This window comes from Fukomys damarensis, unplaced genomic scaffold (genome assembly GCF_012274545.1).
Source record: "Fukomys damarensis isolate Sample0158 unplaced genomic scaffold, DMR_v1.0_HiC HiC_scaffold_16, whole genome shotgun sequence".
NCBI classification, from domain to species: domain Eukaryota; kingdom Metazoa; phylum Chordata; class Mammalia; order Rodentia; family Bathyergidae; genus Fukomys; species Fukomys damarensis.
Genome location: NW_022900928.1, coordinates 43,484,425 through 43,510,174, shown reverse-complemented (window position 1 = coordinate 43,510,174; position 25,750 = coordinate 43,484,425). Strand labels below are relative to the sequence as shown.

The following is a 25,750-nucleotide window of genomic DNA, read 5'->3' as shown; positions in this document are numbered from 1 at the left end:
AAATGGCATGACAGTGTACATGTAAAGCAGTGCTTATTACTAAAACAGGTTAGCTATTATTTATTCTTCTACCCATGGTGTACTGAACAAAATACAAAACAAAACAAAATAACATAAGAATTGGGTTTGATGAATCTGGCATGGAGTCCCAATTCTGCTATTTATTTGTTGTGTAACTCTGACAAGTTAAGATTCTTAAACTTCAGTTTCCTCAATGATAAATTGGAAGTGATCATATAATAATACACACTACACTGTGTTATTGTAAATATAAAATAACTGATGTAAAGTGTGCTTGGAGAAGACATGCTAAAGTACATTTGCTGTTTAGATAGATTTCTGAGATACAACACATGACACCCAGAATGTAAAGGACAAGAGGGTGATTCAGCTCAGTCAGTTCAGTCAGCTGGCTCCAAGGCCAAAATGGCCATGCAGAAGGGATGGGACAGGAAAGCTGTTCAGCCCATGGCATTCAGGAAGCTGAGAGAAAGGGAGACGTCTGGGACACAAATATACCCATCCAGGTCACACTGCCTCTAACTGGGTTCAGTATTCCTAAAAGTACTTGAAGTACTGAACTCATCAGTGGATTCATAATGACAGTGCCCCCGTGATGCCATTACTTCCAAAACACGTGAGAATTTGGGGGAACTTTTTAAATCTATACATTTTATTGTTATCCTCCTCTTCCTCCTATTCCCCTTTTACTAAAAGATTAAGTCATAATATTCTGATGTAATTTCTATTATCATTTCCTGAGTCCCACTACATAATCTATCCTTTGGTTTATTGGGGTCTTGTAACTGGTGATGAGAGAGAAAGTTACTTTAGTGATGGCCAATGGTGTGAAAAGTACAGCCTCATTCTCCAACATTATAAAACTAAAGGCTCTGAAAAGGTTAAAACAATAAGGTTTTAAATAAGCTCCTTGTTTGAAATATTTTAATAAATGACTAGATCTCCCATTTGTACCACAATTTGGGTTCCTTTTTGTCCTAAATGAAAATGTCCTGAGAGTGAAGACAATGGCTAAGAAGAAAAAAACATCAGTAAGTCTGTGAGGAAATTAGTATTCAGTCATATCTATTGCCTTTCCCAGATGAAGGTGCAATTATGATATTTTTAGGCATTTGGAACTACTGTACACATAAAAGAAGTAGTTTGTAATGAGGTTTTCAGGCTGACATGGTCTAAGAATCAGACATTTAGTATCGTGATCTTGGCAGGTTAATTAGCCAGACTTTCCTTTTTAAAACAACTAACTTAGAGCGCTAAAGAAAAGGGAATATAACTTGATGTCAACACTTCATAGTCATTACTTTTAGCCAATAAAACTGCAAATACCAACTTCTCTTGCTTCACTATTAAATTCTAAATTCCATAACAAATAGTCCTGTAACTGTAATTGTAATCAAAGAAGGCACTGGTTTTTAAAATAGAAAGACACTTCCTTCCCTTTCTTCTTTCTCTTCCTCCCTCCCTTCCTTCCTAAAACCAAAACCAAAAATATTTAAGAAGTCCCTTCCTGAAGTGACTCATGACAGTTGTGCTACAAGTTTCCAGGAAAATTAATCAGAAATCTCGGAGGCAAGTCCTTCGCACAAACTGATTTTAAAAAGTTACTCACAACTTTGAAAACTGTTATAAGGGCAGTAAATATTGAAACATATCATCATCAGATTCAGGAAAAAGTTGTGAATTCTTTCGTGTTTAAGCAACATCTTGCTAATTTTCTATGTCTATTGCTCTTTTTCTTATGGAGAAGAGAAAGATAAATCAAGAACTAAAAAAGGAAACCTGTGGATGTCCTTCTATTTAAGCAGAAGAACCTAAACTAAGAATTATGGCTGAGAGTTACATGAAATTGATAGTCCCTAGAAAAAGAATGATCCAGCATCCAGAGGTCTCAATTTCACGATGGGTTAAAAACTCCTGATATGACAGAATAAAATCTATTTTTCATCTCCATTTTCCTGAGGAGCAAAGCAAGGCTCAGAAGAGCTAATTAATACATCACCAACCTGGTAATTAGCTAGAAAAAGGATGCAGTATAAGTTTGTGTGACTAAAATGCCTGGGATCCTACAGGAAAGCTTGCTTCTTTTCATAAGCTAGGATTCTCCTTTGTAAACTGTGGTCTTGGCACTAATAAGAGGATCCCTAATATCCCATCTGGATCAAATATTCTATAAATCAAAGTATCTAGCCAGAACTCCTTGTAGATTCCAGTCACCCCAGTGTCTATCCTAGCCAAGAAGATATTCCAAGACCCCTCTTCAGCCATGTGTCTCCACACAGGGCAATGAGAGCCCAGAAGCCAATGCGATGTGCCAGCCTGGAGCCTATTCATGGCCCATTATGCACCATGCACAGTCTAGATTGCACACCAAGCTCTGGTTACAGGGATGCTGGACTTCTCTGTTCAGTGAAACTGCCAGCCTGTTTCAGTGTCTCTGACCTGATCCATTTTCCCTGAAGCAGGCCTGGCTTCTCCAGTGGTCAGGACTGATGAATGGCTCTGTGTGAGGCAGAGAGTAGAGCCTACACTAGTGGCTGAAAAGTATTGGCACATTTGTTTGGGGGCAGGGTTGGGGGTAAGAAGAGGAGTTGGGAAGAGGCAGGGGGTCAGGGACTTCTCTCCCCTCTCACTCCAAGTTTCAAAGGACTTCAAGAACTCTCCTTTCAAATCTGATCTTTCAGGTTTAAATAACTGTCATAGACAGAGAATGACATGTATTTTATTAACTGCTTTGTTGATCTGATTTCCTTACTTTTATCACTTTATACTTGTGGTATATGACTTCTCTTTGTTTTCTTTTTGTTCTTGGCTCTGCAAATGTTAAGATCACAGACATTTTTGCTCGTCTGAAATGAAGATTTTCTCTTAGATTTTTAGAGAGAGTGATTTTTCATGAAAATAGTGTTTTGCATCATTTCTTAAGGAAAGATATCTGGTCACCCCAATGCAACAGTTTGGACTCTATCATCCTTTGGGATTAACTAGAAACTACTCCCTTTTACACAGAACTTTTTATTTAGCCACCTTTACTGTTTTATGGAAAAATGTCCAGCTAGAAGTGAAAGATGGTTAATGATCCCTTTCTATGGTGAAGAAGCTCTTGATCAGTCTTACGTCCAGCCCTAATGTTACCTATGAGACAAGACAGGCATCTAAGCACAACACTCCTGATCCTAACAGACTTTGGGTAGTAGGTGAATCACCTCACCTAATAGGATGGTCTGCAGAAATTAATCTAATGGAGTTTGTCTTGTGAACAAATAAGTGTTATTTGTGTGATTGAACATATAACTCCTAGATTCACGATTCTTTCAAGACAAGAACATGCAGTAATCACATGAACTGGGAGGAAAGGCTTTTTACCATTTTCTGTTCAGTGCCAGACAGTTGAACAGTCTGTTAAGGGAAGTCTTCTTGACTGTGCTCACAGAAGGAAAATTACCTTTTCTCCACACTCCTCCCCCTAAGAAGCCTTCTTGAAAATAATGTATCCGATCAGAATATCATTTGTATCTCCCTCTCAGAACCTTAATCTTCAAAAGAAGGGCAGTGTTATTTGTGCTTCACTATATATAGTTATTAAAAGTTTTAAAAATTATATTTTGTTAGCACATGTTAACATTACATGAGAATGGGGTTTATTTTGGGAAGTTGGTAGATGAATCTAGCTTACCTAAATCAATGTCGATCTCCTCCCCACTCCCATTCCTGTCCTCCCCATCCTATTTATTCCCTCATCCTTTTGGTTTTTGCTTTGTAGTTTTTAATTTTTATTAGTACATCTTTGTAGTACATAATGGTTACATTTCTCATAGGGAAATAGTGAAAACTGCATGGTGAATCTGATTTCAGTTATGCTGAGAAAACACCAACCTTTAACATATGAAGGCAAAATTAATTATGGCCTCAACCTCCCTTTTTCCTTCTTTCTCCTTACCAGGAATTAATCTTCTGGGTACTGTTCTACATGTTAAAATACAGAATATGAACTGCTACTAATACGCTGTTGCCAGGTTAAAGTAATAGAGAATGTGAAGATGTCAGAAAACAAATCCCAGAGAGAACTGAAACACTGTTTTCCTTAGCTTATGATTACCATACAAATAGGCTCCTTCTGAATTTAAATTACAATGACAGAGGGAAAAAAAATCCTTTACATTTGCTTAGACACACTGTCAGGGAAGGAAGGGCAGAGGCTCCTTACACTGCAGTGTCAGGGTTTTATCACCATTCCTACCATTTCACATGCAAAATAACACAATCAGACAACACACTCTCCCTTGGAAACTTGGAAAGTACCATGTTGCAAAACATTATAGCAGATGACATATCTTGAATTAAAAGCAGAAATCTGTTATCTTCAACCACAAGGAAACGTTATGATAAACAACGTATGGAAAAAATCTCACAGACACGTGGAGAACAGAGTGAGAAGGAAGAAAAAAATGAGAAGTTCTGTAAGCAGACTTGTGAATGTTTCCAGGATTGAAAGCTTAATTTTAGAAATGCCCAGTCACATTCAACTGTCAGTGCGGATCTCAAGTTGGAAAGGCTACTTGCTAGGCAACACATCCAGAGGTGGCTGCTTTTGGTATACAGCATGAGACAGTCGTCATTAAATAGTGGGAAACACTCACTTTAAATGCATGCTTGGCAAGGCCCATTCTCAAAGAACCCAGGGCAGTGGAACAAAGGGACCTGCCTGGTTGCCTCTCTGCTTCCACATTTTCCTGTGTACCTCACCTCCTCTACCCTTCAGCAACTTACTAACACCTACTCATGTTTAAAAATCAAGTTCAAATCTTACTTCTCCCTGATCCCTTGGGTTTAGACAGTCAAGGCACAGTTTCAAAGTACAAATTCAGATTCCAATACTTGTTACCTTTGAGACAAGCACTGTGGCATATTTATCCTATTACTTCACCTGATCTTTCATTTATTTATTCAATAAACAATAATTAAATGAATACATTACTGGCTAGTTACTGTTTAAGATAGAATATGAAATGACAAACAGACGAAAACTGAGTGAACTTCTAGTGAAAATAAATAAATGCAATTTAAAAAGCAAACAATATAATGATTTATATACTTTTTTTGTTTCTCTTAATAATGAGATATAAAACTCCAATTCTGAAAAACCTTCCTGAAATTCCTTACATAGACTTTCTTCTTGTAAGGCAGGTTATACTAAACCTAGCATAAACTGTATGAGTAACCTACTATCATAAAGCACCACATATATTATAATCATGACCGCACAATACTATGATTCCTACTAACAAACATCAACTCACATATTTCTCTTATCTTTGAAAGTGAAAGGCATTTCCCAAATAATTACCTGGTTTTGTCCCCATGCATTAAATAACTTTATAATCAAACAGAATGAGAGTGTCACAAAGGTAGAAGGCACCGTGACATTGCTTTAATCATGTCCAAGTCTGTAACCATTTCAGCTGATGCTAAAACCTAGTAAAAGCTTGATGCTTCAACTCCCACAGCATTTTGGTAACCCAGAATAAAGTAAATTAAGAACATACTCATGACTTCTTAATTTTCCTTTATCAATATTCATGAATTCTCCAGTACTGTGGGCATTCTCATGAGCTACAAACTGTGTCAATATAAATTTTTTTTCCATTCATCAGAGGCAAGGGAATCCAGAGATGGAATCTTGAAAACAGTTCAAATGTCAAATGGGAGTTTGAACAAAAGCCAGTATTCAGGTGAATTTCAGCCATGATTAAATCTCACAAACGCATACATCCCTTCTGCTATGGCATTCAGAATTCCCCATGCATTTTTACTGACGTATTTCACATGCCATCTTCCTCTCTTCCTCTCTTCTTCCCTCCCTCCCTCCCTTCCTTCCTTCCTGCTGTTCTTCCCTCCCATTTCCTTATGGCATACGTCATGTGTGAAGTCCTGTCCTTGCGACAGATACCCATTGTCCTACCATGGACATCCATGCCTATCATAGTGCATAGTACTCAAGAAGTGCTTAATAAGCAATACCGAATGAGGAATAAAAGAATGAATAAGTGGATGGGTAGAAGGATGAGTAAACTGTTGGTGATTAAGGAAAGGCCCTTTCCTCACTCTGAAGAGTCTTATTTCTTTGTAATATCAATTCACACATTCCTTAAAACATGAATAACCTAAAAATAACAACAGAATATTTATTTGGTTTTCATTCTTTGTTGCTTCTTTTTGCTTTAGTTCAGGTATTGGAAACTAGAAAATTGTGTGAGAAGAAAATTAAAAATCACAACAGAGAGAAATTTTTATCTTTCACTTAGCTGGCAGGAGTCTATGCAGATGGTGAAAAATGTAGCTGTGTGAGTACTTACATGGAAAGCTTAAAAACTATGACCTGTGTCAAGAAGGTGTACCATGCTCAGTTCAGGTCAAGAGGGCATCAAGAGAAAGCACACCAGGACTTTGAAGGGATATAAACAATTTGAAGATGAAGACATTGGAGCCAAACAGTTTCTATCATAGTCATCAATGAAACCAATGTAGTGTATAAGATTAATACAATAGTAGTCTTACTAAAAGAAACTTCACCTTTTAGTTTCTATAATCTTTAAAAATGAGCTTTTAAAATAATTCATTTCAAAAATTTTCCTTTAGACGTGAGTTAGAACTGCATGATTCAGGGCTTATGTGGAGACGGCCTCTTCACCAGTTGAATTAGTCCAAGTGAGCATCAACAGCATCTGATCTCAGAATTGAATGAGACAAAGCCTGGCCACTGATGTGGCTACACTTTCACTCCTGGGGAGCCGTCTTCAAGATCACCTTTTCAGAGCCTCATGATTCAAAGCCTACTTATTACATCCAATTTATATGATGTCTCAGCAGCCATTTAAAAGGCAGAGCCCTGGAAGGGAGAGGTGTACTGAGAAGAGAAGTGAGTGCCACAAGCAGAGCCAAGGCAGGAGGCTCAAATATCACTGCATTGGGTGACCCAGACAATAACTAGCAGCTCACCTGAAGCCCCCTATCCATAATGACCACAATGATTTGCAACTCTCAGTGTAATGTGGATGGATGAAGAGTCTCTAGGCAGTGCCAAGAGAGCATCAAACCAAACACAGAGTCCAAACACAAGCCCATGGAGCCTGGATTGCTTGCCTGTTGAATAAGCTTTGTTTCAAAATTTAAAAACACATTTGATTCAGTTTGGAAAATAGTGCAGAAGTACAGGTGTTTTTTGTTTTTTTTTTTAATTGTTTTGGCACTCAAAGGGTTAGACTTCAGTTACCCAGGAAAAACAGTTCTATTCAATTTCCCTTTTGGGAGATACTGATATGGGTAAAATTCCAAGATGTGACTTCAGTAACAAGTTCAGAATTCATCCTCAAATAAAGTTATTTCCTTTCTGGCAAGGAGATTTTTACTTGAAAGCAGTCGGCTTGCTCTTTAGGCTTGAGAAGCTATTTCATTTGTGTTCCTCTCATACCTATGAGCAGAATCTGAAATCTATAAAGTGCTTATTAAATTAGAAAAGAATGAAAGCACAAAATAAGTCACTTACATAAGCTATTACAACCCAGAAAAGCATTTATAGAGATCTACTGAAAACATCTCTAATATTTCTAAATATATGCAAGCAAATGTAAATCAAAAAATATATTTAATGAAGTATGAAGTGGGAATTTGGAGACTCTGATTATCAGATCCTGCTTTACACTGAAAGTCATTTCATTGTACCCTAAAAGTACTTAAATATTAAAATGGTAGAAATATATCTAAATCTAGTTTCCTAATAAAACATTTTAATAAATATACTATTTCCCGTTCATGAATATCATTTTTTCAGGAGAAAGCATTTCTCACTATGACAGAAAACAATTTAACTAAGTAAAAAATGAACTATTTAGGATGTATACAGGCAAGATGAAGTATGTCTTTATAAAATAAGGAAATTTTACAGAGAAGAGAAATTTACTTAAGTGGTGCGAGGTAAAATTGGATCTGTCTTGCTTAACTGCAGTATCTGCAATGGCAACAGTTATAAAAATGGTGCATTGGCATAGGCTCAGCATTTTCTGCCTGTAATAGTCTGTTTATAATGTGATGGATTTATTTTTCATTTCATCACTCATGTTCTCAGTGTCTTCCTTTCCTAAAATAACCAATAAATATTATAGCCATTTATTATTGCCAGAAAAAATTTCATAAAATCCTTAATATTATTTACTTAATCTCTTCATTTTAAAGCTGTTACAACAGAGATGTTGGAGAGGTCTAAAAGGGTAAGATCCTCCCTTTATTCATTCTTTTTGTTTTGTTTTTGTAATCGGGGCTTGCAAGGCAGGCCACCAAACCACTGAGCTAAATCCCCAGCCCTTTATTCATTCTTGAAACCTCTGTGCCTAACACATTATGTGGTATGCAGTTAGGATTCACAAAACATGAACACAAAGCTGGGCATGGTGGCCTATTGCTAAAATCCCAGCACTTTAGGAGACTGAGGTAGGGTAATTCCAAGTTTGAGACAACCTGGATTACTTAGTGACTTAGCAAGGCCCTGTCTTAAAATATGATAATAATAAGAAGGAGAAAAGAGAAGAAAATGACGATGACAGAATTGCAGATCAATGCAAAGTCTCCCAGTTCAATCCCTAGTACTGAAAAAAAAAAAATTCAGAAATGGGCATCTGAAATGAACAGACATTTCTCAGATAAGCAAAAGAGGCAAATAAACATATAAAAAAATGTTCACCATCACTAGTCATTTGAGAGATGCAGATGAAAACACACTGAGATTCCATCTTACCCCAGAAAGACTGGCTGCAATCAATAAATCAACCAATAACAAATGCTGCCAAGGTTGTGGGGAAATAGGAACCCTTCTTTAATGTTGGTGAGAGTGCAGACTGTTGCAACCACTGTGGGAATCAATATGGAGATACCTCAACCAACTAGGATTTGAGGTTCCATTTGAATCAGCTATCCCTCTGCTGGGTATCTTTCCAAAAAGAACTAAAAGAATCATACCAGAGCAATACATGCTCACCCATGTTTATAGCACAGTTTGTAATAGCTAAAATTTGGTAATAGCCCACTTGCCCATCAACTGGAGACAGGATAAAGAAGATGTGGTTTTTTAATAAAATGGAGTACTATTCAGCCATAAAGAATTAGAAATTAGAAATATTTATAGCTAAGTGGATGCACATTGAGGCCATACTCAAGTGAAATTAATAAGACACGTTTGTAAATACTGAATACTTTCTTTGGCGTGAAAAACTAAAAGTGTAAATAAGGATAAAAATGTATATTTGCTATTGTGTAATAGGAAGAAAAGGTCTAAAAGAGTATAGGAAGTGGGAGGGGTAGGGGAAAGGGAAAAAGGGAAAAGAAAAAAATATGTGAAAAGGAAAAACATGAAACAAAGTCTTTGTAAACAGGGAAGGTTGGAGGGATTAGAGGGAGGGCTGGGGAATGGGGAAAAATAAGAACCAAGATAAGCCATGTAAAGGTGCAAGATCTCAATGATGAATGTAATTGTATTGTATACCTAAAATGTACCAATAAACTTAGTAGGAAAAAAAAAACATGAACACACTGATTTTCAAAGCATGAAACCTGACTGATTGTCATCAATGCTCAAGAAAAAAGTGCTTCATGCGCACTGACGCTCTATTTTCTCAAATTTACAACTCCTCTACTCCATCATAGACAAAAATTATTCCTGAATATCAACACCACATTCCTAGAAGAAAGAAATCTTAGTGGCAGTGTGCACCTCAATCCAACTGGCTTGTACAAGGAGGGAAGGGCTGAGCAGTGCTAAGGAAGAGGGGTGCTGCTGAGGGATGCAGAGATATCACTGGAGTCATTTGGAACGAGGTGTCTTCTCTCTAAGATTTCAAGCTTAATGCCTGTTTTCACTACATACTGAAAATATCTGCACATTTTACGTTCAACTTTTTCTTGAGACACCATGACCTGATTAACGGTCTCTCTTTTCCTTCCCTTCAATGCTACTGTCACCTAGACTGATTAACTGTATTTCTGCACTGCTTCTCCAATCTCTTCCTTTCCTTTCTTTCATTGCTTCTGTCACTATCAAGACAATGAGAGGTAGAGATGGTCATAAGAACCTCAACGGCAAATAAATATCATCCCTCATGCCAGCTCCCTATGAGTGTTAGGTTACAATGGATGTCAGGTGCGGGCAGAAGATGAGAGGATCCTCCAGTCACGTAACAATGTCTGCCTGTGGGAGCCAGAAATGGAGTCAGAGTCAGGGACTAATGTTTTTTGAGTCTTATTTCAAGTTCTTTATTTACAGGCAAGGCCGCTGAGGGAGGCCCATAGAAATGAAATAAACTTGTCCATTAATATTAGAGTAATTTATAGCAGGGAGTGGACTGAAATCTGGATTAACCCAACTACTCCTATTTGTATTCATTTGAAGGCATCATATTGTTTAAGCACTGGGGAGTAGAAATATCTAAGAAAGAAAGAGAAGTTTCTAGAAGCTAGAAAGCCAGCTCCTTCTTTAGGCCCATCACACTTCTCAAGCACAATTTACTTAGAAGCCAACACATATATAGTTAATATGTCAGAGAGTCTTAATCTTAAAGGTGAACGTAATGAATTTATAATGTTATACTCAGTCACAGCTTGAAACACCACCTGCTTAAGGCCTTAATCATACAACGTGATTCAAAAATGTAGATTTTGTGTATGTTCGGGTTTTTCTTTAACATTTAACAATTTTGAGAGTATACTATATGCCAAGTACTCTTTAAAGTACTATATACTTTTTCATTAAATCTTCATAGAAAGCCAATTTCTAAGTTACTATAATTATTCTCCTTTCTATGGAGGAAATGAGCTCAAGAGGTTAAGTAGCTTGTTCAACATTGCATAGGTATGGAGTGGTGGAATTGACATTCAAAAGCAAAGATGTTTGACTCTGGTGTGTAAGGGTTACTGTGCCTTCTTTCCTTCCCAGAGTTATTATGAAGTCAAAACTTTGACTTTGCATGGCAAAGCAGAAAGCAAATATTTCTCATTTTGCTACAAAGTAGTGAGTCTGCTATCAATACTCATCACATGCTGGTTTGTAATTTTCTTGTTAGAATTCCCTCTGCTCTTTTAGAATAATCTACCTCAACATGAATACAATTTATAGATTTTTTAAAACATTTATAATTTTTAGAAGAATGTCAAGAAGCTAAGAATGAAGTCATTCAAAGATGACAGAAGCCGGGTGTGGTGGCACACGCCTGTAATCCCAGCACTCAGGAGGTTGAGGTAAGAGGATCGCTGTGAGTTCAAGACCAGACTGGGCTACGTACTGAGTTCCAGGTCATTCTCAACTACCTAGTGAGACCCTCTCTCAAAACAACCAAACAAAAACAAAAACAAAGATGATAGAAAATGACAGGGCCAGTGAATAAAGTGGTAGCAACACTAAAAGTGTGCTCTCGGTTCTCAAGGTCAATTTCATCCTGTTCTAAGGGTTCAAACAGCAATTTTCAATGTTTTTTTGTTAAAAGGTGCTTCCAGAGAATTGCTTCACAAGACTGAGAAACAACAAAATGAGTGAGACTCTGAGCAGAACCCAACATGCAAAACATAGTGAACAGCAGTCAACAGCAGCTCCTGGTGACCTCCTGTGTTATGTAACAACACATCCACCTGCCATGAGAACATCATTCAAGGATGGTATTCCCAAAGTTCCGAAAGGGTTAGAGTAATTCAGCGCCATACAAATCTCTGATCAGACCCTCACTCCCTTTAGAGTTACCTTAAAAAATTACTAAACCAGACTAGATCACAAGTACTGCAAAACAAACAACAAATACAAAACTGTGTAGTTAAGGACTGAGTAAAAAAAAAACAAAAAACACTGCTACAATTCTGGACATCTGATCTAATTTAAAGAAAAAAGCACTGTACTGGAAGTCAGTGGCCTCGAATTGCCCCTTATTTCTAGGGCTAGTATAACAAAGAACTACAAATTTGGTGGCTTGGAGCAACAGAAGTTTGAGCTGGAAGTGGTGGCATACACTTGGAATCCGGCAAGCAAAAGGCTGATGTTGGAGCATCTTTGTGAGTTTAAGGCCTATCTGGGCTATCTAGTGAGATTCTGTCTCAAGAAACTAAACCAAAACTCATACAAAACAAAAAACCCCAGAGAAATTTATTATCAAAATTTATTTTTATGCTGGGCATGGTGGCACACGGCTGTAATCCCAGCACTCAGGAGGCTGAGGCAGGAGGATCACTGTGAGTTCAAGACCATCCTGGGTTACATAGTGAGTTCCAAGTCAGCCTCAATCACATAGTGAGAACCTGTCTCAAAAAAACAAACAAAAATTCATTCTTAAAGTCCAAAATAAGAATATCGGCTCTAGGGAAGTATCTCTTAGACTTAGTTTCTAGTGACGGCTGGTGATTCCTGGCATTCATTGGCTTATGGCAAATCTCCACCTCTAAGTCTAGTTTCTGCCTATGCCTTCTTATAGCTTCCATGTCGACTTAGAATTTCCTACCCCAAGTGTGGTACCTTGGCATACCGAATATTTAAACAGAAGAAACGTGAGGAAACTATAGAAGCAAAAAGGCCCTCCTGGTCTCTCTCATCTCCTCTATCTTTTGAAGTCTCTCAGGCATCAGGCGTCCTACCCTACACACGAAAAGTAGAAATATCACACAAAACAGCCAAGACCAGTGTAACCAAACAGGACTTGATAAATCCCATTGCTCATCACCATTAGATTACAGCTCCTTAAGGTCCAATCGTATTTCTGCACCACTGCCATTCTTCATTAAAACCAATTTCCTTGTTTATGAGTCTTTGTTCCTGAAGCCTCCCATGTCACGTAAAGCTTTAGTTAAACCAGACATTGTGGGACACACATGTAATCTCAGGGCTCGGAGAGACTGAGGGAAGAGCATTACAAGTTCAAGGCCAACCTGGGCAATTTAGTGACTTAGTGAGACCATGTTTCAAAATAAAAAATAGAAAAAGCGGGGCCAGGGATTTAGCTCAGTAGATCTGCCGCTTGCCTTGTAAGTTCAAGGGCCCAAGTTCCAACTCCGGTACCAAATAAATAAATAAATAAGTAAGGGCTGAGGATGTGGCTCCTTGTGAAGGCTCTGCCTTCAGTCTCCCCATCATGCGTGTGTGCGTGCGTATACACACACAGACACACACACACACAACTTGTTAAATAAATTTGTATGCTTTTCTCTTTCCTTGTTTTTTGTTTTAGGAGTCTCAGTCATGATTTTTACAACAAATGAAGAAAATACACTGCTATTTTCTCTTCTGTACTCTGTGTCCAAACTCCCTCTTTTTAATAGGACACTAGTCCCATAAAGGCCCAATTTAACTTCATTACATCTGCAAAGACCCAATTTCCCAAATAAGGTCACATTTGCAGGTGTGGGGTAGGAGTTAGGACTTCAACTTACCTTTTGGGGGATGCAGCTGTACCCGTAACAGAGCTGTGAAACAGGGAGGAGGCACACACTGTCTGAGAGACTTTCCTGACTCCAAGTCTGGGGATTGTTAATGTGCGTTCTGAGCTTGCTCATGTTTTTCACATTCACCAGCATTTGCTTTTGGCATTAAGATCACTAATTAGGCCAATATTGACCAGCTGGGTGACTCTGAGGAAGACAGCTGTGTCCAGAGCTCCTCCTGAGAAATGAGCTGATACGTGAGCACAACACCACGACTGAGGTACCGAGCAGTCAGGTGCTCTGGGGTAAGGACCTGCTTCCCGCCTCCCCTCCATACCCAGGAGGGAGGGGGCGCCAAGCCAGGGTGTGTCCAGAAGTCTTCCTAAAAATGGCATCCAAGAATAAAGAGGCTGGCTGTGGTTTCAATTAAAATTCTGTTTCTCTCAGAAGAATGTAATAAACTAATGCAGTAAATTGCTCCTGTGAAAATAATGCCCAGATAGAAGAAATAAAAAGAAATTTATCACCTTAATCAATCTTTTTTATACATTAATACAACTCCATCATCTACTTTATTTATGTGACCACATCACCCTCCCAAATAATTCTTAGTAATTTCCAACAGCAGCTCTTCACTTTGCTGAGCGGAGGTGTGGGCTGGATTTCTGGGAATCGGTCCCCAGCCCCACCTCTTCTCTGTGGATCAGGACAGAGGCAGCGGGGATGATGGAACAACATCATTTGCCTCATGAATGGATAGTAAACAGAAGCTCTGGAAATACCTGAGGTACCTACATACCCAGGGTACCTCCCAGCCATAAACACAGCATAGTTTCTCTTACACTCTTATTATTTAATTGCTGCTTGCTCATTTCTCACTCCTTTTCCCCAAAGCTCCCTATTCCTTCCTAGAATTCAGTTTTATAAAGAAATAGCACCTAAAAATCCTTTCCAAGTTAGCAATTGTATTAACTCAAAGATCCAAATCCATTTCTCATAAAACACGTACTACTACTTAAATGGCATCCCTGTCCTTCGGGGCTTGCATTCATTCTGCTTGTTTTGATTTTTTGGGGGTCACATTACTTCCTGCTAGTGGTGGTGGTGCCAGCTCCTTCTCAGTTGAAATCTTTACAACTCTGCAATATATTCAAAGATGGTGATCAGGACCCTGATCTAAGTCCCCAGGAACCTGCCAGTTGTAAATGTGGCCTGTAAATGAGCACAGCATACTCACTAAGGATATCAAAGACCTCTCAGAGCCTTAATTTGCATACATGACTTCAGAATCCCTAACAGAGGTCAAAAGGACCCTCCCCCTTTCCACCTTTATCCTAGGGAAAAAAAAATCCAAATACTTATGCATCAGAAGGATGACAAGCAGGGAGCAGGATTTGGATCTGCCTAAGTATTTCAAGAGAATAAACCCTAAAACTCTCAAAATAATCTCATCATGCTGTTTTCTGGGAAAAGCTGCTCAAAACAGATTCCAGTGAGTATTGTGTTACCAGCAAAATCCTCTTCAAATACTAAGAACTGAGAAAAAGATAACTTTATCCACATTATTTGAAGTTTTCTTATTGTTCATTCTCTTTTTCTCCAATTGATTTGATTTCAGTTCTTTATAGGATTTTTAAAATATAAGGAACTTGGGGAGATGTGAGCTGTAGCTTTGACTTTCTTCCCTCTTATTGTACTTTATTTTATTATTAATAATATGTATGTACAGACATATGCTAGACACACACTTTTAAAAAATCAATACTATTCTGCCACTTTAGCCAGTCATGTGTTTTGTAGGATACTTTGTAAAGGGTCATACACAATAGAGTCCCATGAAGTATTCCACATTAATATGGGGCAATGCCCTCCTACTCAAGGGATATTTGGCAATGCCTGAAGATATCTTCATTGTGACACCTACGCAGAGAGGTGCCAGTGGCACCACAGAGGGAAGGGACATTGCTAAATATCTTGAAATGCAGAGGACAGCTCCCCCCACACAAAGAAGTATCTGACCCAAGTATTAGGGTTGGAAGAAATCTGAAATTGGTACTAACATTAGCAACAAGAGCCAAATAAAACTAAACCACAAAAAGGCAGAGCCAGAGCTTAGTCTAAGAGAGAACATGCCCTCCCTTGCTGGATGGCTAACTCTGGCCAAGCCCTCTGCACCCAAAAAACTCCTATCCCCATCCCCCAGCTCAGGTGTGAGTTGATCACAGAAAGAAACACACAGCCTGCCCAGGACAGAAAGAGAGTGCAGATAAGTTCTCTTTGTCCTTGTTCATGTGAAGCACATTCAGATGGTTGCAAAGGTCACTGCTGAATTTAAATAACCCTCTGTGATAAATCTGCACGAGCTCGATTTGTTCTACTGGACTTGTTGGATTAAATGAACACAATTTAATGTTCTATAGGGCAAGGCCTCCTTTCATGGCTGAAAGAAGGAGCAAGGGTGATTTACAGTTTCATACATACTCATTCACTACATTATCTGCTTTGTGCCTGGTACTTATGAATATCAACTCATCATCCAGCAGCCGTTTCCACCATTCAGGAGAATTTAGCTTTCCATTAGGGAGGGCCCTGGTACAGGAAGAAATAAGACATGGGAGACAATAACAAAAGATTTCCACAACGGTCCCTCTGAAGAAAAAAATTCATTATTTGAATTCTTGTCCATCACCATTATTTCCTTCAAATCTCAGTATTACACACAAAGCAAGGTTTTCTTTCCGATTTCCTAGAAGATGGTTTAATAAGCAGATTACCATGAAACAAAGCTGCGCATTAACAAAGGGCTTAGCTTGCTTGCTATAATGAATTATTTTGGAGTACAACTATCTAAGGAACCACTTTTTAAATAATGATATGCTAATAGCATTTGTTTATTCATTGAAGTAGGTTAAAACTATACTTAGTAACCAATTATGTTTGATTCTATATATATGGAAATAATACAAGTATATCCAAACATACAATCCTGATTTTTTTATTAACCAATTATTTTAGGAATCCATATGATATTTTACTCGTGGACAATTAGAGGCACGTTTCTCATTTTTTTCCACCATTTTATAAAACATGAAATACAAGCAGCAAACATGAATAAAAAATATATTAAAGTGACTTGGAAAGTAGGTGGAGGGCACATGTTGAATTCAGTCAATTCTTAAAATGCTAGCACCCTTAAGAAGGCAAGGGTTTTGCGGATATCTACAAATCTGACTATCTTTTCCCAGGTGTATCAGCACCAGGTTAGCTTTTGTGTTTTTCTCAGGTACCTGAAGTGCAAACCTTCACTCTTCAGGTTCCTCAGTGTGGCAACTTCAGCATCACCTGGGCACCTGTTAGAAATGTGAATTTCCAGGCTCCCGCATAGAAATCTCTACTCCAACAAATCCTCAAGGCGATTATCAGGCTGGAGTGTCGCTTGGTTTTTTTGTCACACCTCTGATTGACATTAATACTTAAACCTATTATGTCTTACAGTGCATACCAAAGGGAAAGCTACTGTTATTTGGACAGGATCTTTTAATAAGCTATGCCTTCCTATTTTAATAGGAGAAGTCTGCACCCCAAACCATGGAAAACTACAGGTGAGGCGAGATGAGATATGAGACATAGAGGTTCCTGTAGCAGACACATCTTTGAAGATTTCTTCCTTTCAAATGACCTGAGTGGGTGGGGTACAGGGAGCCAATAAAAGTATACATAAAGTACAGTTTACTCAGGTTTATTCCGAGATACTTATGGGTAGCAAGAGAAGGCTCAGCTTCACTATCACTGAAATTTGAGGGGAGATGCCAGAGAATGGCGGGGGGGATTACAGATAGGAATTTAGAAAGTCCAAGTCCTGATAAGGACAATCACAAGATCTTGATTAAGCAAGGACGCCTTTAAACACAGACTCTCTAGCAGTACAGCACATGCTATTCCTAGATTATATTTAACAGAAGCAAAAGAAAGAGTGAAGGGGCCTCTCTATGTATGTTCTTCCCTCTACAATAATTCATTTGAGTACGCCACTCTGAAAGAAGATACAACAAAAAATGAAACTAGATTCTCTAAAATCTGACTATTATCAAACCTCCAAACAAAAGAAAAATGACATACATTTGGTCCTTCGAATTATCTTGCAATACTCCAGACATTCATGACTATTAAAATTTCTTTTCTAATGATATTATGCCTCTCAAAGTGTTCAAACAGCAACAGAGGGGCTTTCAAGATCATCTTAACTAGTTCATGTTTTTTGGGTAGTCGTCTGATTTCTCTCTCTGCAGATCAACCCATTCCTTAGGGCTCAGATCAGGTCTATGATGCTTCTACGGCAACACCACCCTCTCTGACATACCACCCTTTCACAGTCCACTTCCTTGTAAGAAAGTCACCTTACACAGTTTTTCTATTAGCATTTTATATGTGTGATGGTCCATCTTTCCATGAGACTAAATTTCCTAATGCAGAAACTGTCTTCTGTTGTATCACAAGCTCCATCACCCCACCACAAGCACCTTGAGTCCAGATGAACAGCGGTACACAGTACACTTTATGAAACTAAGTGAAGGCCCTTGTGTTATGTACCAACAAATAAGGGAAGTCATAGATGACTGCCTTTCAAGAATGCCTTTCTCAAATGACAGTGGAGTCCTGGGCCTGGGATTTAGCTCAGTGGTGCCGCCACCTGCCTTGCAAGCACAAGGTTCTGAGTTCGATCCCTGATGCTGTGGAGTCCTGAAGCGATCTGTCTGCAGCTTACAGAAGATAATAATAGCTAACCTTTACTCAGTACTCTACTAAACATTGGCATGTTGGCCGTATGTAAGTGGTTTCCCTATTGTAAATATGACTAAAATGAACACTTTCCCCTTCTGTTTCCCAACTCAGCCTGGATGATCAATCATGGCCATTTTGCATTTCTTTGCAAGTACTGGAAAAAAGCAGTTTCTGCTCACCCAAAAAGGCCTGAACCTCTTAAAAGACCTGTTGGTCTCTCCTCTTCAGAAAGTGTGGGCATACCTCCTAAGGTGTATACCAGCAAGGAGTCTGCATTTGAGTGAATTCAACTGCTTAGCCTGGAATTAATCAAGGGAGCTTTGTAGAGACCAGAAAAGACCTAACAACATTACAGCCTTGATTTTTCTTCTTAAGTCACAAGAATTACTGAAGAAGGTACACAGACTACTTATTCTGCATGATTCTGGGTCTGGACAAAACACACACACACACACACACACACACACACACACACACACACGCATGCAATTCTTTGGGTAGAGAACAGAGTGTTCAGTAGAGAAATCTCTTCATTTTAGTTTGGGGACATTTGTTATCTGCTAAAAGCCATGGACCATAAGTATTGACATAATTTAAGCTTACATTAATCATTTTAATGTTTAATTATTATGTAGCACATTGCCAAAACAAAACAAACCTCTATATACTGACATTTAGAAATGGGAGGAAAAGAGCTAAAGGTGTAGGGAAGGTGTGATACGTAGGGGAAGAACAAAAAGGGAAAAGAAAAAAATGTGAGAGAATGAAAAGATGAAAATAAAGTGTTTGTAGATGGGGAGGGGAGGAGGGGGTGAAGGGAGGGCAGAGGTAAGGGGAAAAAAATGAGAATCAAGACTTGCCATGTAAAGGTACATGATCCCAACAATGAATGTAACTGTACTGTATCCCTAAATGTACCAATAAACTCAATAAAAAAAAAAAAAAAAAACAAACCTCTATAAACTGCAACTCTACCGCAGAGAAAGAAATAAAAGGTCAGTTTTCCGTAGTCAAAATCCAGTTAAAGAGAAATCTGAAGCATACATTTTTCTTAAATACAATGGTTAGCTATACCTCCTGCTTCACCACTGAAAAATGTTATATGAATATAAATATTCAAACAACTTTACAGGGATATAAAGAAATGCTAAAAATTGAAGACCTTATTAGACAGTTCATTGAGCTGTACAGCCAGCAGGATACCTGGAGAAATACACTGAACAAGAACTTCACTGGGCTGATGGTTCTGTGTACACAGTGAGCTGGGGGTGTAGCTCAGTGTGGAACATACATCTTGCATGCCCAAGGCCATGGATTTAATCCCCAGCTTTCCAAGAATAAAAGGAAGAAATAGGAAAAGTAGGCATAGAAGTACATGATTCTTTTAGAACTCTGTAGTTTACCAAGAGCCTAAATGCCTATCATGACATTCGGTTTCAAGGGCAACCCCTGTGGAGTAAGCAAAGTCATTCTCACTTTCCAGTAAGAGCCTGAGGGCCACCGAAATTAAATGGCAGGCTTGTAAATAATATAAAGCAGACCGATTAAAGTGTTAACTCTGAAATTTCACCATGCCAGGCCCAATGGTTTGCATTTTAAATGAGGACTCCTGTACCCCTTGCAATACTCTTCCTAAGTAAGAACTGAATTTCAGAGGTTCAATAGTTTGTCCAAGATTACAAAGCTGATGTAGCCAGGACTGTCCAGGTTAGACTGTTTGCCCTGTTGTAGTTTGTGGTGTTTTCCAGTTAGGGAGTGCAGAGCAATCATTTGAAACCCAGGATTCCTTTTTTTCTCCTTTTTTTTTTTCTTTTTTGGTACCAGGAACTGAGCACAGGGCCTCGCACTTCCTGGGTACGTACTGCACAGCTAAGCTACATCCCCAGCAGAAAACCTCTGATTTCTAACGTCAAATATTACTGCTTCTATAAAGCCCTCCCTGACTATCACCTTTTCCAATCTCACATAGAGCAAAGTCTCCCTACCAAATTATTGTACTGTTTCACCATACCATAAGTGTTTGTTAATTATTCCTCTAATTTCACACCATTTTGGGTTCCTGAAAGACTTTGGATAATATGTTCAGTTTATATCTTTGTTTTGTAGGTCTTATTAGAAAATCAATAGGCACAATAAATACTTCGTAATTTAGTAGATGGACCACCCCACCAAAAACAGTATTTTTTCAGTATGCATTTGAGAACTCCAAAGTATGCTATACTTTTTTTTAGAATATGAGACAAGTAAGACAAAATATCATTCTTGACATGTTTTTTAAAAATCTACTGCAATAACAGAGGTATTACAAATATGATCAAGGCTCTTATTACACTATGTATATTATACTGTGATAACACAGGGATTTCTAAAAGTTCACATTAAAACTTAAAGTGGTCCTTAAGATAGTTTTATTTATATTTATATCTTTTCTGCCCATATTGTATAGTCTACTTCTTCACATCCAAGCCAAATTCTTACCTGTAGTAGCAGGAGTTTTTTTGTTTTGTTTTGATTTTTAATTTTCAGTCCTAAGCCCAGGAAGTGAACAAGTGAAATTGTCCTTCTGCAGTTTCTTTTAAATTAAAAAGAGGTTTCTGGCTGCTGGTCCCACCATTAATGACTCAAGCAGCAACAGGAACAAGATGAAAAACAGAAGCTGACCCAGGCTGTTTCAGAATCCAGTGGGCTGTGGAATGTAAGGACATCTGTGTTCTCAACTTCATTACGGGGACTTTTTAACATCTTTAATCTCATTCCTCCATCTCTCTCTTGCCCCAAACTTCACTCTTACATTTGCAAAATATTTAAATTTATTTTTCTGTTTCCACATTGCATGGTACACTTTGCTATAGCAGGAGAGTAAGTCAGGGAGATCATCCTAGAAGAGTGAGTGAGTAACTGGGGACTTTCCCACACCAAATGCAGCTCTGGAAAGCTGGGTCAAGGCCCCATCCTCTCCAGTAATCAGACCCTACTTGCAGATGACCACCTTGTTTTACAATGAAACATAAGGCAAATCCTGAGTCAACACCATAAGAATGCAATACTCTCCTTAACAGAATGAGTGACACACTCGTAATTAGAGAAAATCAGGTTTCCAAAATTCTGGCAGTCTCTTTAACTTATGTCAATGGGAACTGACTTTTATAGAATATTTGAGGTCAGCTGTGTGGTTCTACTTTAACACATAAAGTCAGGAGAAATAGCTATCAACTTTATCAGTAGTTCATTAGGAAAGCTGTCTGTCCACACCAACGACAGTCAACCTAGCCTTTGACCAGTTATCAGCTTGCTTTTTCAGGGCAAAAGAAAAAAAAAAAGCAACAAAAAACACCAAAACTTACATTAGTCTAAGTTTCAGTGAACTAAAGTTCCATCCACCACACGTGAATGTTTTACTGCCATTTTCATATCTAAACGTGGCAAATTGAAAGAAAGCAATGAAACTCTGATATCCATTCTGCAAAGCATCTTTCCATTGTAGGTCCTTGTTTCAGAATGTATTCATCCAAACTCCATACATAAGATCCTTAGGACAATAAACTAAGTTTTCATTATAATCCATGGAAATGTTGTGAGTAAAAGATCAGAAAATGAAGTTTTGCATATTTTAAGAAAAGACTGGAACACTGGAAGTTCTTTTGAATATTGACACTTCATTGACAGTACAGAGATTACAAAATATCTGGAGTATGGTTAAACCTTTAATGAGATCATTTACAACAAACTGGGCTAAGGCCAAGCCAGGGAGAAATTCCTAGAAGTAGAGACCTTAGAGAGCCAGCTCACCCAAACAACTCAGCATGGCCAGGTCACTGTTTTTCAAAAAAGAGGTGATGGGAAGTCAGGTATCAAAGTAGACCAGGAACCATATTTTATTATTATGAGTAGAGCAAACGTAGGCTTTCTCTGAAAGCCTCTGACTTCTATTAGAGCACTTCACATCTATGTTAAGTGAAATTAAAACACATCAAATAGACAGGAGGAACACTCAAAAACTTCTCCCAGAAAGGAAGACATTGTTCTCTACACAAGTAAGATAAATATGCCTATAAAGCAAATGTCAGGCTGATGAACTTAAAATTTAAAAGCTGGACTACCATCTTTTAAAAATTCTCTTACCTGTTTTGATATTGATGGCAAAAAAATTCTGCGGATTCCCACTTGTAATCCTGTATGTCAGTTTTTCATTGGAAGTGGAGTCAGGATCTTCAGCTTGGATCTGAATGACAGATACATCCTTGGGTGAATTTTCCATGACAACAGGATAATAAATTGGTTCCGAGGTCAGGGGGGCATTGTCATTCACATCTTCAACTTCAATGTAGACCTCAATGGTGGAATAGAGTGGAACAACGCCCCTGTCTGTGGCATACACTGTCAGCCAGTATGACCCCGTTGTTTCTCGATCAAGAATGTCCGCAGCAGTGATGACCCCTACAAGAAAATGGAGAAAGCATGATGGCTACAGCAGAATGAAAGACATTAAGTCAATCATCCCAAATCCCAGAGGGCCGCACTAAATAGTCTTGTTGTATGCGGGAAAAAGTCCATAATATGAAATGAAATTAAGATGACACTCTTTACATAAGAAAATGATTTTCCTGTAGGACCATATTAGTTCTCGCAAATACTTCATTTAAACTTTGAAACCGAATGAGTCACATATACACACATTCACACACACCTGCAACACACAAATGCAGATACACATGCACACAAAAAAGAGACAATGTGGAAAAATGGGAAGAGAGTGGGGCCAATGGTCAGAGGTCAAAATACTTTCCACCTGGCATGAGAAATTAGTGCCATACCAATTCGGTATCTCCACTTGATCTGATACTGATTTAATTTCCCTAGCAGCAAAAAACTCTTCTGGGTAAATTATTTTATCTATTTATTCACAAAAGTGAAAAAGGCCTTTCAAATATTCTTTTAATTGATATGATAGAAAATATGTTGCTTATAAGGATGTAAGCCTCCTCTGTACCATTTCCCTGCAAAACAAGTGTCACAGTTATGCTTTTTAGGTAAGCTCTGTTCCTCTCCAGAACTCTTCTGAAGGCCATAAATAAACCCTGATATGTTCTGAGAAGCACTCATGGACAATCAGGCTAAAAGAGGTGCACTAAAGGCACAACTTGCTTCCTCACACCCTTCCCATTTTGTGGTCAGGTATGTGCCAGAATAGTCAGAAGAAAATATAGTGCTTGTGTATGTCCTTTCAGCCTTCACCCAAATCAAGAGGCTGCAAAAACTTACCACAGGGACAGAGTCATAAGTGATGTCCACCACAATAGAAAATTCTGGGTTCAGCTTATAAAATCTTTAAAAGCAGTCAGGATGCTTATCAAGGTGTGAAATTTATGTAAATCCCTATCCTATAAAAGGCTTCAGTAAAAAGTGTTCTAATCCTCTGGCTTCTTTATTCTATTGTACTTTTACCTAAATTAGGTACATAATTTGGCCTATAAACCAAGCAAATTGCTAAGATTAACAACTAGCAGGGATGAAAGCATTTTTCCAGAAGCAATTCTCCATGCTGGAATACTCAAAAATGCCTAAATAGCTAAAATATTCAAAAGAAGATAGCTTAATTGTTGGAGTTTTAGCTCCAAAGTTATTCACCAAAGAATCTTGCATTGTGAAACAACTGAAGACAAAAGACAATCTTAGATGTTCTTAGTAGAAATAAATAAAACCTACTGGGCTCCTATAAATCATGGGTGACATTTAGAAGTCAGAATAGAAATACTCATATAATATTAGAAAAGCAGGTACCAGATAATAGAATTGAAAGAAAAAGAGAAGTAAAAAGAAGTTATTATGCACTCAGTAATGTGTGTCCATTGATAGAATAAATCATAGTCTTATAAACCAAGCTGAAACAGAACAAAATGCCAACATGACATTAAGGTTCAGAGAAGGCTCTGATGCCTGGAGACCTGGCTAGGTGTCAGTGTCTCTATGAGTACAGGACACATGCCTGTCATGGACACCATAGCCACTTTCATGGAATATACTAAAAGTCACATTCATGGACAATAATGCAATTCATGAAACTCAGAGCTCTGCAAGTCATAGAGTGAACAAATGACAGGAGATCAGGCAGTTTCTAGACTAGAGACAAAGAGTAGGGAGGTATGGGCTGGAATGAGGAACACAGGGGGAAAAATTGCTCTACAGATGCCCTGAAGCTCCTCTTGACTGAATCTGCCCTGTTAATTCATGGACACTGGAGAAAAACAGGTGATTGAGAATGCATTTGCCATCAGTATATTTGCAGTACAGCTGAAAACACAGGTCTCTAAAGAGGAGCTCTCTGCTGAAGAAATGAACTCATAGTCAATAGCTGGGAGGACTTAGTTTCATCTGATTTAGACTCACATACTGAGAAAGAGAATGAATTTAGAACCTTAAGAGGATAGCAGCAAAAGAATTAGCATTTTCTGAGAATCCAAGATGTGCTCTGAGACTTGCAACACAACTTCTCTGTAATATAAATTTTGTAATTCACTCTTATAGATGATGACCCCAAGTTGGTACCTTGCCTAAGGTTCCTTGTCTCATTGTAAACCCTAGGCATATCTGCCTAGAATGCACCTGTCTCAAACGTAGGACCCAATACTTACTCCCTCTTTGACTATGGTTTCAGTGTTCAGCATCAACAACTCTCAGTGCTCTGGTGATCATTGAAGGTATGGTGAGAATAAGGCAAGATATCGGCAGCATAAAAGTGGGCAAGTGCACGCTAAAGCTATGAGCATCAGGCACATTACCATAAGCTCTGGAAACAGTAAGCACACCCCAACTCAGAGGACAATCCCGAGAGGGCAGAATTCTGGGATGAGTCATCAGTGTAGATGCTTCTGCTTCTTTGTCCATGTGCTTGTGTTCACAGTGACACCATCACTGTGAATTGCGGAGGACATAGCCTTTCAGGCCATAGCACCTGGCTTTTGAGGGGAACAACAAAGAAACGCTACTAAAAGGAAAACATGACTGAATAAATGACAAAATCCAAGCAGTTGGATTGGCCTTGTTCATCACTTTGGCAGAAGGCAATGAGTGTTCGTGCACACACAACTACACAGATGTGCAGTCACAGTATTGATTTTGGAGCCCTGGAAGTCACACAGGTCTCCTTGGACATTAAATACTTTTTTAATGAAATAACCCACTAAAAGAAAATTAAAATATGTAGGTGGAAAAATTAAAGTTAGTTCTCTTTAAAATGAAATGTGAATATGGCTATATTTAGTGACTAAAAGTACAAATGCAAATCTTGGAACGAAGAGTTCAGGCATCAGTTTGTGATTCAAAATTTGAAGCCAAAATGAAAAGAATAGCTCATATATGTTAATTAGTATAAGATTTGTCCAAATTTCCATTTAACAACACAGCATCTAGTATCAGCATTCTTCACCTCCTTCCATGGTCCCACAGCTAATGATGACCACATATTCAAAATTATAAATGTAAATTCATATAACTGTTCCATCAAGCA

The 25,750-nt window shown here is 38.3% G+C and overlaps 1 protein-coding gene across 6 annotated transcripts in view; it reads right to left on the bottom strand.

Annotated features, from left to right (window-relative positions):
* The window catches only part of Fat3 (FAT atypical cadherin 3), a 516,493-nt gene that overhangs the window by 332,110 nt on the left and 158,633 nt on the right, over window positions 1-25,750 (bottom strand). For all 6 annotated transcript variants that reach the window (XM_010633703.2, XM_010633705.2, XM_010633704.2 and 3 more), the window contains exon 3: window positions 22,366-22,680. In XM_010633703.2, the coding sequence (XP_010632005.1) occupies window positions 22,366-22,680 (315 nt within the window). The remainder of the gene's footprint in view (window positions 1-22,365; window positions 22,681-25,750) is intronic.